Raw genomic sequence first — 13,750 nt, forward strand, 5'->3', positions numbered from 1 at the left:
CTACGAACGACATCTGGCAGGGGACCGCTGGAAGTATGTGGTGTCCCTGGATGAAGCATGGGTGTATCTGTCGGGATGTGGTAAAAGAAAAGGGCCATCTACTATCGTTCACGTGATGCAAGAGGTCGATCTGAGTGGCTACGTGAATGTGCTGAAAGTTTTCCACGCGAGTTCATGGTTGTTGGTGGTTACTGCCATAACGGCAAACTTCCACCGCGCAGAGTGGTAAAAAAGGCTAAAATAAATGCAGCCTATTACCAGACGAATATTTTGGAGCCACTTTACAGACATGAAATTACTTCTCTCTATGGCAGCGACACATCTCGTGTTGTCATCCACCAGGACAAGGCTTCCAGTCATACGGCAAAGTCCACGCAGGCATACATGGATTGGATGGCACGTGAAACGGGCATTCATGCAATCCCCTTTACAGACATCCCTGTGAAATCCCCCAATGCCTCTTCCATGGATTTTTGTGGGTTTCCGTTGTTGAAACGAGCCTTGGGAAGCAGACGGCCCCGCACAATTGAGGGTCTTTGGAAAGCTTGTCAGGAGGAATATGATCTTTTGGACCAATGTGTTATGCGACGCAGTCTCCTCCAATGGAAACTCCGCTGCAGGGCCATTGCTGCAAGACAGGGGTATCACGTGGAGCACCACCGCTCGTGGCGTCATGGTTTTTCTTAAGGTCAGGTGGGTTCTAACTTTGTTACCATGGACATGAAACGACCTTCTGTATTTACTAAAGTTGGTAATTTTTAAGAAATTATTTGGTAACTAAAAGCACGTGTGCACGATTACTGAAGAGCATTTAGTACTGGTGAAGCAATCATTTACATAGTCTGTTTAAACAAATATTTGGTTGTCAAAAAAGATTGGGTATTCCAAACTTTTTCCTCTGTAAAGAGTTAACAGTGTTTCCGGCTGAAAATATGTTTTTAATGCTGAAGAGGGCGCAGAAGAAAATTAAGGGGTGTCCTCGTACCCTACTGGCGCCGCCCTCGGCTCGATATGTTAAGGAAAGTACGTATATGGAGCAATTAGAAATGATGATGTCCATTTTACGCTCTGATTGGCTAAGTGTAACGTTTAGACCGTGTTTGGTCCAACCTGTTAGCTTTCCCGCGCTAGCTCTTCAAGACCTTTCCCGAATCACTTCTATAGGTGGCCTGATTGCCGAAATATTGCAATTGAAAGTTTAACACGAGCATGAAGAATGGCCAAAATCGCACATTTTGCACCCCTGTATGTCAAATTTCAAATGAATCAAAAAATGCAAGTTTGAGGACCTTGTTGATTTGACATAAGTCTGGACCCACAGGAAGGAGTCTTCAACAGGATGGCGCCCCTACGCATTACGTGCTTACAGTGCGACATTACCTTAATACACAGTTTCCTGCGTATTAGACTGTACGCCGAGAATGAATGAAGTCGCCTCCACTGAACCCAGATCTCACTCTGTTCAATTTAGGTTTGTCGGACCACCTAAAAGCCACTGTGCACAAGGTCAAAGTTCACAGCATTTTCCTTCTCAAAGAACGCGCTGTGTGGAGGCGTGTCAGCAAATTTCTGCGTCTGTGATTTATAAAGTGTTGCAGGAGGGAAGATTTCGTCTTCAACTATGTATGCGATACAATGGCAGACACTTTGAACAAACGCTGAAATCCTACGTGTTTCTGTCCTATGGATCCAGACGACTTATGGGACACCCTGTAGGATGAACCATATGACAACGCTGAAACCTCCTCCCCTCAATTCCCCTGTTCCCAATACAATACTCTTTCTGAAGTTCCTCTACAGAGAAAAATATCCATTGAAGTGGAAGAACCGCGCGTGTGCTTGACCGAAGGTGTTTGACTTAGTGCAAAGAGAGATGGGTGGCAAGGAACGTTTATACAATAAACAAAGCTGTTGGCGGATCAGTGATGCAATTTGAAATAGGCGCAGATCATGGACAAATCACGTGACCGCGTCCGTCTTCAGCGAGCCAAACATACAAACATTCAGGCGGGAAGAATGCGTTGCGAAACGAGAATGAACGTAAATCCGTAACTGCAGACTGCCAACCGGGCGAGTCTGCTGGGAGTGCCCGTATGCGAATTTTCTTTTTCCGGTCAACTTGTGAATGCGGTTTCATTTCTTGCTTTCTGATTGGCTGTTGGAAAGTTGCGGTGCTGTGATTGTGAGAATGTCTTATTTCCTATTTTTAGCGCAAATTTGCTGCTTTCTAATCTAATCTAACCTAACCTAACGTACAGCGCAAACAAGATATTCTCACAATCACAGCACCGTAACTTTCCAGCAGCCAATCGGAGAACAAGAAATGAAACCGCATTCACAAGTAGACTGGAAAAAGAAAATGCGTTGCCCGGATAGTGTATCAGGACGGAAGAAATTATGGACAATTTGGTTTGGGGTTTGTACAGTACCGATGCAGTCACTCGAGAGTGCAGGAAACACCGTTGCATGCAATATAATGCATTTCGAATAAAATATGATGCCAAGTGACCAAAAATATTACAGTAAGTATGGTGCTGAAATGATTGTAAGCCATGTGCCTAAAGAGGGTCATGTGAGACGTGGTAAGAGAAGTCCAATTATTCCAGCATTGTAAACAACAATTTTCAAACGCGAAAGATATATTGTGTCGGACAATTCGTTTACCGCTTTGTTGTCCCTGTTCTTGTGCCTAACTAAGAGGAAGCGCGATATAGTGGAACCACGAGCAAAACAACCTGCGCAGACCCGCGACTCCTGTGGGCGGTACTCCCGCGAGTAGAGGAGGGGGAGAGTTGACCATGCTTCCTTATGGCCCGAGGTGGAGGGAAGAAGGGAAAGCTGCGCGGGGACTTTTCCTCCCAAGGTTTTTTTCTTTGTGGTCGATCTATAACACATGCTACTCTCAAGAATCTCTCTTAACCTTTTATCTTTCCGTTGTCTTATTTCACTGTCATCGACAGCCCCAAATAACTTTTTAATGACGCGTTTCCGAATCGAGGTTCCTTAGCTCATATTGGAACTTGGGTCACTCTCCATCCACCCTGCAAATTTGGAACAAGATCACGGAAACACCCTGTACTTTGTTTATGCAAAATAAATCCTGATACCCGGTGGAGGCACATGGCCCAGTGTTTCGGAGCCCACTTTAAACTGTAGGTCCAGTCCTGATTAGCCTTTCTGTGCATCAAGTGGACTTAAAACAATTCAATTAATCAAAATAAAGCCATTAGTTGCAGTTGTGAGCTTGCACTGTGTGGTCGCATACATACTCAGGATTAAATTCCTTTTTTCGAGGAAACAGCGCGTCAGGCAGAAAATCGTTGTGAACAACAGTTGCTTACCTAAATGGCTTATGCTTGTGCGGTGTGTTGTGTGCGCTGTTTACAATATATGAGAATCAAAACGTGACTGTCGAGTCTCGATATCATTCACAGCTATTCTCGCCCAGCTTATGCCACTTCGCAGCCGACAATAAACATTAATAACAACAATGCGGTCTGTGTCTGTCGTTAAAAATAGCCTGTCGTAGCCTAGACCGACTGTCGGTCTGCTCCCAAAAGTCACAAGCGCCCATTTTCTCACACACTTACATCTTAATGGCTTCCTTGCGTGTGGTCCATTATGAGCGGGAACAAGCGTTACATAAAGGAGTGGCCACAGGAGGTGACGGCTCAACAAATGGGAAGTTGTCTGGAAGCAAAGCTTATCACAAAGAACCAAATTTTTATGCAGCTAAAACATAGGAAATAAGTACACTCACCGGCAAAAACAATGGGACACATAGATCCTGAAATATTCGCTCCCCTGCAAGACGAGATGTGCCCATACAGCACAAATTTCCAAGGAATCTCCACAATGTCCAGATCAGATCCATGAATATTATGGATATCCATTAGATATCTATTTCTGGATATCCAAAACATATCAATATCTTGTCCAAAATGGGATATCCAAAACACATCCAATTCTGGATATCCAAAACATATCTAGATCTTGTCCAAAATGGGATATCCAAAACACATCCAATTCTGGATATCCAAAACACAACCAATTCTGGATATCCAAAACATATCAATATCTTGTCCAAAATGGGATATCCAAAACACATCCAATTCTGGATATCCAAAACATATCTAGATCTTGTCCAAAATGGGATATCCAAAACACATCCAATTCTGGATAACCAAAAACATATCTAGATCTTGTCCAAAATGGGATATCCAAAACACATCTAATTCTGGATAACCAAAACATATCTAGATCTTGTCCAAATTGGAATTTCCAAAACTCATCCAATTCTGGATATCCCAAACATATCAATATCTTGTCCAAAATGGGATATCCAAAACATCCAATTCTGGATAACCAAAAATATATCTAGAAATTGTCCAAAATGGAATATCCAAAACACATTCAATTCTGGATATCCAAAACACAACCAATTCTGGATATCCAAAATATATCTAGATCTTGTCCAAAATGGGATATCCAAAACACATCTAATTCTGGATATCCAAAACACATCTAATTCTGGATATCCAAAACATATCTAGATCTTGTCCAAATTGAAATTTCCAAAACTCATCCAATTCTGGATATCCCAAACATATCAATATCTTGTCCAAAATAGGATATCCAAAACACATCCAATTCTGGATAACCAAAACACAACCAATTCTGGATATCCAAAATATATCTAGATCTTGTCCAAAATGGGATATCCAAAACACATCTAATTCTGGATATCCAAAATATATCTAGAAATTGTCCAAAATGGAATATCCAAAACACATTCAATTCTGGATATCCAAAACACAACCAATTCTGGATATCCAAAATATATCTAGATCTTGTCCAAAATGGGATATCCAAAACACATCTAATTCTGGATATCCAAAACACATCTAATTCTGGATATCCAAAACATATCTAGATCTTGTCCAAATTGAATTTTCCAAAACTCATCCAATTCTGGATATCCCAAACATATCAATATCTTGTCCAAAATGGGATATCCAAAACACATCCAATTCTGGATAACCAAAAATATATCTAGAAATTGTCCAAAATGGAATATCCAAAACACATTCAATTCTGGATATCCAAAACATATCTAGATCTTGTCCAAAATGGGATATCCAAAACAAACACATGTGTTGTCTAACTCTAAGGCAGTGGTAGAAGTTGCCATTGAAAACTTGCTATTTAAATACACTTATCGAAGTAGAGTTATGCAACACACACAACACCTTGCAGGGAAGCGAGTTTCAGGATCAAGGTGTCCCATTTTTATTGCTGGTGAGTGTACATACAGAAAAAAAACACTGAATATGTAAAGCCAATTAAAATATGTGACAGTATGTTTCCTAGTCCTTGATCAGGCATTTTCTCACGAGTTAATTTCGCGGAAATTCCGTCAGGAGTACCACCTGAACTAAAGAACATGCAAACACTACTCCTCGAATCAACAGTGATTATTTCATAAATATGGAAGCAGCGAAAAGCAAGGTAAGGAGCATTGATATTTGCTAACTTATTTTCATGGTTTAAACAGGACTACATGAAAGCAAGTTGACAGGCTTCCTGCCACTGTCATATAAAATTTACGCCTACCATTTTTTTTTAAGAAAAATTGAAAATTTGTGCCAGAAATATATTTTGGCATGCAAACTAGAGAAATGACCCAAATACCTCATTTTATGTAAAACTATATACTCTAAACGGTAAATATGTAGTAAACCTCAAATTATGTAAAAATATGCGACATGAAATTCATGTATATCGTTCCTAGAGAATAATTCGCCGATATTTGTTATTTTTGCTTGCTTACAAGGGGAAAAAATTATGCAATTTCATTTTACAATTTTGGAACGACCCATTCCACTTATATTGCAGTTCCAGAACGCGACTGGCCGCCACAGGGCCCTGATCCCAACCGCACCCAACACCTGAGTGATAACTTGCAGTGGTAACTAAGAGCAAAGCCACACCACTCAAAAACACCATATAGCTGTTCGCCATGTTGACGGAGGAATTAAAGCAAATCCCCACAGACACATAACATGCCCAGATAAGCACGATGAACAAACGACTATGACCTTTTAGCACGTAGCGTGTGCATATTTTTCTTTGTTCTGCATATCCCTTTAGTCAAAGTAAAATTAATAATAATACCTATTACCGCCTCCCTTGGCACGCAAAACCTCGTAGTTAAAACGCCATATAATCAGAGTGATTTATCGGTACACACTTAAGATAACCCTATTTTGCCCCACACACATGGTATATTTCATTTACGAAAATGAAACGTTTCTCTCAATTTTGAAAATAAAATTTGAATAATCTTGCACTGCCAATAAAAAAAAACAGTACCTGCAAACTAATTTTGATTTTCAAAAAATATCAATGGCTACTTTCAAGTGTGTTTAATGGGGTTTCAAAACATGTACAATTCAGGAACAGAAAACTGTAGGCTTCATTCATTTGTTTTGCACTCATTTAAACAGTTCAAGGTTCCTAAAGTATTTCCAGAGCACTGATCAAGTGAAGTAATTAATACCACACTGCAGTGGCAGAGATTACGGGTTCATGGGGGGTTGTTTCCCAATCCCACTTTTTGCCCCAGCACTATGGCCTCTTAATGTAACTAAGCCTTGTCCACCAAGAAAAGTAAGATATAGGTGTAGTTTGTCTCCACATTTTTTTTCGATACATCATTGTGAACCAGGTAGGGTTAGGTTTAGGTTAAGGTTAGGTTAAGGTTAGGTTAGGTTTAGGTTAAGGTTAGGTTTAGATTAAGGTTAGGTTAAGGTTAGGTTTAGGTTAAGGTTAGGTTAGGTTTAGATTAAGGTTATGTTAGGTTAAGGTTAGATTTAGGTTAAGGTTAGGTTAGGTTAAGGTTAGGTTAAGGTTAGGTTAGGTTAGGTTAGGTTTAGGTTAAGGTTACGTTAGGTTTAGATTAAGGTTATGTTAGGTTAAGGTTAGATTTAGGTTAAGGTTAGGTTAGGTTAAGGTTAGGTTAAGGTTAGGTTAGGTTAGGTTAGGTTAAGGTTAGGTTAGGTTAGGTTAAGGTTAGGTTCGGTTTAGGTTAAGGGTAGGAGGTTAAGGTTAGGAGGTTAGGTTAGGTTAGGTTAGGATTAGGTTAAGATTAGGTTAGGTTAGGTTTAGATTAAGGTTAGGTTAGGTTAAGGTTAGGTTTAGGTTAAGGTTAGGTTAGGTTAGGTTTAGGTTAGGTTAAGGTTAGGTTACGTTAATGTTAGGTTTAGGTTAGGTTAGGTTAAGGTTAGGTAAGATAAAGAAAACATACACGCCTTGTTTTTTGTCTATTTTCTTTACCTAACCTCACCTAACCCAACCTAACCTAACGTGGTTAACAAGAAAGTGAAGAAAAGATACACAAATAAAGAACTTGGTTGGTTGGTTGATTTAGTGTTTGAAGTCCACTTTATGCACAGTAAGGCTAATCAGGACTGGACCTACAGTTTAAAGTGGAATCCGAACCACTATGTGCCTCCACCAGGTATCCAACCCGGGACCCCTTGATTACAAGGCGACGACGCTACCACTGCGCCATCGGGGAGGCCTTATATAAAGAACTTGAAACATGCATACATATCACACCTATATTCTTCCAATGTGGAGATATACTACACCTATACCGAAAAGTAAACTGTCCTTTCCCCCCACTGGCGAACGCAGAGGGAAAGGGGGCTGAAGGGGCTACAGGTCCCTCCGAAATTTTGAAAAATCGACATTCTCAAATAAAAGCACTAAAAACTCGGGAAAAGCCATAACGCATAAAATGACCCCCAGTTGCCATAGAGACTGGAACGTTCTAAATATACGAAATATCTTATTGTGTATGCCGCTCACTAGAAACCAGGCAGGGGTGTCAACTTTTGAGAAACATTGGGTTCTTACAAGTTTAAAAAAAATCTCAAATTCTCCCTTCCATGTATGTCACTAATGAACCATACTCGCTATTTTAAATGTTATTTACTGATTACAATGCGCAAATATATAACGATAACAAATATAATAATACTAATAATACCACAACAAATTATTAAGTGCGGTATGTCCCCACTGAAAGCATCCATCTACAAAATTCCAGCCCCTCCCGAAAAAAATACTGCGTACGGCAGTGTAACCCCCTCCCCCCCAACTCTCCAGTTTTGGTATCCAATTACCGCTACTGCCACGGTGTAGTATAATAGGTTGAAGATGGTTCTGATGCATTTGGATAGGTAGCTAATGTAAAGAAAGGAAACGTTCTGCTCTTGGCTACTAATGACACTAGAGATAGAATTCAGATCAAAGGATTTGGGGGATACAATGTACCCCTGTACTCCACAGTTTCTCCGCCACTGTTTACCACAAGTTAAAAAATGTCTTCACACGATTATGGACAAATTCCGAACATTACCCCTTAAGGCCTTATTGTTCTCTTGTGGCCACGTTACTGATCGCTGAGAATATAGCCTGTGACCACAAAACTTCGAACAACGTCCTCCTTTGTCATTTTAAATATGTTTACTCGATTGGTAAAATAGCTCCTTTTACAATTATGAAACTGATTATTAGCTACTTAATGTGTTTAAGGCAATGTTTACTACCGCTAAGGTAATAATAATAATTGTTATTAATTAACAATATGCGTAGTAACATCCGTGCAACTAGAGTCCATGCGCATGCGCATAAATTTTGAACTTTCTTCCATCGTTTTATAGAACTTCACTGTATCCAGCATTTTTAATATCGCATTTTTAGAACGTGGAAAAAACATGTTTAGTAGCTCCTAAAGATGACATATATTATTGCAACATGTCGTCGGCGAATTTGACATAATATCGTCCTGCCGTCATTATGCACCCCGGCGCTCCACAACTTCAAATTAACTAATGTCTGTTTGCCGTGGGAACGAAGTCAATGGAAACAAAATCACGTGAATAATGAAAAATTGTTCCTTCGCTATGTTTGTACGTATGTTATTTTGCTCGTGATATAAAGTAATATAAGGTCCCACAACTTCAGTACAGCAGCTACATCTAGTGATACAAATTTACACTATATTCCTTCGCGCAAGATGAACAACCAATAGGATCTCTCAGAAGCCACGTGTGTTTGTTTACAGTTGCTTCGTCCTTACAGAGGATGAAGAATACATGCATAAGACGTCCTCCTACCTGTGCAGTGCTGTCAAACTTCAAATCAAGATCATATTCCACGTCTTCGTCGTCCTCTTCGGCAGCGCACAGGCTGGCCGCGACCACCAAGCACACCCGCCACACCAGAACCATGTTTCCATGGCAACTGACGCCCGGCCAGGACTCCGCGGCAAGCGAGGAGCGTACGGGTGACGTCACGTTACGTCACGCGTTCTTCTGCTTGTGTAACGTCTTCCGTCGCTTTCCCACGAGCCGCCCGGAGATCTGTTCCAGCGATTAATAAAATCGTCGAGAGCGTGGTGATAACGACCACCTCTTGTTTGTTGGCTGGATCAACGCTAAGGTTTTGTAAACGAAGCGGAATTATGTGTTTGGAGGGACACGACGTTCGCTCTGTAAAAATCGCAGTTTAACCGAGATGAGAAAATATCTGTGGCGCTGTCATCGAATTTTCAACCGCAAGCGAGGGGAGCGTGGGCGATGCAGTCAGCTGTTTACCATGCAGTCCTGTCCTTGCGTTCTCAAAATGTCATTGATTAATTTAGTCTATTTAACGTCGCGTTTGCCAACTTGTCGCTAATCGGGACTATTATGATGATCGGTGGTACGATAAAATAGTTGTGAAGGGACAATCACAAACTGTATGCGGACGACACAACGCAAGTCCCACTAAGGATTATACTGGCCTTGAGCCCAGGCGCCAGAACCTCGTTGGCATGCAACATTGGGGTAACCTCGTGTAGTACGTGGAAGTCAGTGGCGTATACTAAATTCAAGATCTGAGCTATCTCACTATGTCATGTGATCCTAGGCTATGAATAGAAATAAATTTACCAACTCCTAAGAAATCAGGTTGCCAACTCGTAGGAAATCAGGTTGCCAACTCATAGGAAATCAGGTTGCCAACTCATAGGAAATCAGGTTGCCAACCCATAAGAAATCTGGTTGCCAACCCATAAGAAATCAGGTTGCCAACTAGTAGGAAATCAGGTTGCCACCTCATAAGAAATCAGGTTGCCAACTCCAGAATCGGCATCATCATCTCACTGATATGAATAATAATATTTACAATTTCTGATCGATTTTCCTCCTGTATTTTATTCTCTAGACTTTAGGCTTCGCAGATAGCCGAGCTAGCCTAGAATATACGCTCCTGGTGGAAGTGAGACGGGCTAAGTTGACTATTGTGAAATGGGCCTAGGGTTCCACACATCTGCCTGCGAACTGAGGCCCTTGTCGAACTTCCTCCTCCATTGGTATACTTTCTGGTATGGTAAGCAGAGTTCGAAATGGACCGTCTGGTCAGAAATGCTGGCAACGGACCATTCCGGTTCGTTTATTTATCTTATATGCAGTGGCGTCTCGTCCCTTGGGGCTTCCGGGGCTTAGCCCCTAAAGAAAAACGGACGTATTCACGTAATTATCAATCACCATAACGCATAACTATCACACAGTCTTTTAAAAGGCGATTTTTACCCACGTAAATTCATCGTCTGCTGTAATGGATACGACAGCGCTCCTAGCGGCATTGATGTCAATTATCGTTTTCCGGGGCACGTCGCAAAGGAAGGCGTGACCTACACCCACGTACGCTACAGTGAAGGTCACGTGCTAGCAGAGAGAGGAGGGGAGGGTGCAATGTATTTGAGTGCTGATTCGGGGCTAGCTCCGTTGCGTCGCGTTCGATCTCACGTGTTGTTCTGTAGTGTTTTGGTGGCTTTCATTTGCTATGTTTGAGTGAGTTTGGCAGGGTTGATGTTCGAACACAAATTGATAAAGGACATAGGCTGTCAATTACAAGACACAATGAATTTGTCTGGTAAAATAGGCATATATTAAATAGAATTATCGATTGCTTAAAATTCTGTGGTCGACATGAACTTGCTCTACGAGGGCATAATGAAAGAGAACAATCTTTAAACAGAGGCATCTTCCCAGATTTATTATCCCTTCATAGAAGAGGGAAAACTAAAGGGAACTTCGTGTTCTTTATTGTAGTGAAGAGTTGAAAAACATAAACTCTATCAGTAGATTGCATTCATTTCTTATTTAAAATTATTTAGAGGGTACCTTTTCAGAAACAGTAAAAATGACAAACATATAATAACCCCAGTGACAACAGCTGAATCTGAACGATAGCGTATTAAAACCTGCTTAAGAAATGCAATGGGACAAGACAGACCAAATGCCTTGGCACTTGCTTACAATAGAGATAGAATACATTTCAAACATAGAGGGCTTCAACGAAAAAGTAATAACAAAATTTGCTGAGCAGAAGAACAGGAATCAACGTTCGTAGAAAGGTATGTTTCACAACAATACCTGTTTCTTTTGTAATCATTTGAATTGTCATTATATTTAAAATTCTTTGAAAAAATAAGTCCAGTTTTGTAGTCTAGAAGAAAAAATACCTTTTTTTGTAATTCATGTAATTTGTCATTATATTTTAAATTCTTTAAAAAATAAGCCCCGGCCAAATTTGAGGCCACGAGACGCCACTTATTTATTAAATGGTGTCCCAAAGGTAACGCAGGATTTTAATTGTGCGCCATTGTTTCCCCAGCAGGGTTGGTAGCGTTCTGCGAGGTTAGGTTGTAGTAAAAACATTGCGGTTAGTCAGTATGGAACGCTACATGACGAAGGAGCGTTTGACAATCATTAAAATTCGTTACAAGTACAGAAACTGTGGGCAAATTACCTGACATTTTCGATAGGAGAAGTGACCCAAATGAAGCAACTGTGCGACCTCAGACCATGCGATTTTTCTCCTCTGGCGATTCATTAAGTCCAAAGTTTATGCTGGGAAAATAAGAACGATTATTGAATTGAAAGCAGAAATTCAATGAACTATCGACGGTATTGAGCCGCAGATATGATTCAGAATATTGTCAAAACAATTCGAGTGTCAAGTGCGTCGTGGAGGACATCTTGTCAGATATTCTCTTCCACATTTAATGGCAAGTTTCACCCTTTCATTAATGTAATAACTTTGCCAACTAATAAATATATGAAATGTTTTCTTCTTCAATTAAATCCTGCGTTTATTTTGGGACACCCTATATTCCACTACATTTTGCTTTTCAGTGTAAAGTAAATTGCTAATGCTCTTCATATAATAGCCTTTATACACTTTGAACAACTATTATAACACAGGTTACTACTCGTTATACAATATATATATATATATATATATATATATATATATATATATATATATATATAATTGTCTGCATAATAAAGTACGTCAAAATAAGAGGGACGTTACGGGACGAAAATGGCGGCATCTGAGCCATGCCTCGCCGTCTACAGTCACGTGCTATCTCGGCCCCGAGCCAAACTGAACGCACTTGTATAAGCTTGCCCTCTACGTTGCTACGAGGGGCTATGTTGCCTTCATCTTTTTGTGCCGAATGATTCTCTTTTTTATAGTTTGTACTTGTCAATTATTATTATTTGTCATGTCTTGTAGATTCGATTGTTCTGATAGAGATATACGACAAGATCTTTGCACAAATTCTGGTTCTCCTTTATGGTCACTTATTTTCCTGATGAGTAAATACAATCCTTGGTGATACAAAAATAATATAGAAATATATTTCACTTGCACAAATTGGTTCTTTTGATAACCGTTATTAAGGTTGAGGATTCGTGCATTGAATTTTTAAAAATCAATGAAAATAAAGGGTTCAGTCTAGTGCAAAATTTTCATTCAGAGCCCTGGTGGTAAGACTGCACAAGCCTATTAAATTTTCATTTGCCAGAGAACTTCTCTAGGCTTAAAGCGGGCAAGAAACTTCCTCTACACAGGTGCAAGTGCTAGATGTAATGAGCAAAAAATGGTGTTTTCAAGCTCACATGATCAGTGTTGCAGCCTTGAGGTTGTTTTGTAAATCATTCACGATTAAAATTACCACTTGAGCGCTAGTGTCGCTTCCAATATGGCCGCTCTATGTAGGATAGATCTTTGTTTACATTCAGTAGTGTTGTCATTGCGGGTATGAAAGAAAAACAAAACGTTAAAATTACGCGTTATATTTAAATATTGCGAATGGGATGTCAATTCCAGGAATTATAATGAAGCTGAAGCTGTGCTGAGAACGAAGCATTTAATTATGATAATAAAAATAACACGGAAAACGCACACGAAACTAATGTATACGCACTTGTTTATCAAAACAGTGCTGTTTCATCTGCACTGCACCTCGGTTGTAACTGCCTGACTGGGGAACTCAGAAATGATTTGAAAATAAAGCAATTCACCTGTATTGCACAGCTTGGGAGGAAATAAATTAAAACATGCTGTTGCAGTTTTTTTTTCCAAAGAGGCAGGCTGGTTTAATAACAACACCGGATAATGATAATAATAATAATAACAATAACAATAATTTCATTGAGGCTATCTTTACTCTTCGCTGAAAATTGACTTACTGAATGAAACGGCAACATTAGCATGTCAATTATGTTTTTCTGACTTACCTTTATGATTACGGACATTAATTAATTCTCAAACTATTTTCATCTTTGCACTTAATCGACTTGCACCTGTTCCAAATTACATACATAATACTTTGTTATTGAAAAAA

The 13,750-nt window shown here is 39.9% G+C and overlaps 1 protein-coding gene and 1 pseudogene across 2 annotated transcripts in view; both read right to left on the bottom strand.

The window, feature by feature from the left end:
* Window positions 1-9,324, bottom strand: part of LOC145981616 (WAP four-disulfide core domain protein 1-like) — a 270,697-nt gene extending 261,373 nt beyond the window's left edge. Inside the window, exon 1 of the mRNA XM_083114989.1 lies at window positions 9,186-9,324. Coding sequence (XP_082971115.1) covers window positions 9,186-9,299 — 114 coding nt within the window. The 5' untranslated portion in view covers window positions 9,300-9,324. The remainder of the gene's footprint in view (window positions 1-9,185) is intronic.
* Window positions 1-13,750, bottom strand: part of LOC145981615 (regulator of nonsense transcripts 2 pseudogene) — a 245,140-nt pseudogene that overhangs the window by 141,146 nt on the left and 90,244 nt on the right. The window lies entirely within an intron of this gene.

This window comes from Lepisma saccharinum, chromosome 29 (genome assembly GCF_977018435.1).
Source record: "Lepisma saccharinum chromosome 29, izLepSacc3.1, whole genome shotgun sequence".
Lineage (NCBI taxonomy): Eukaryota > Metazoa > Arthropoda > Insecta > Zygentoma > Lepismatidae > Lepisma > Lepisma saccharinum.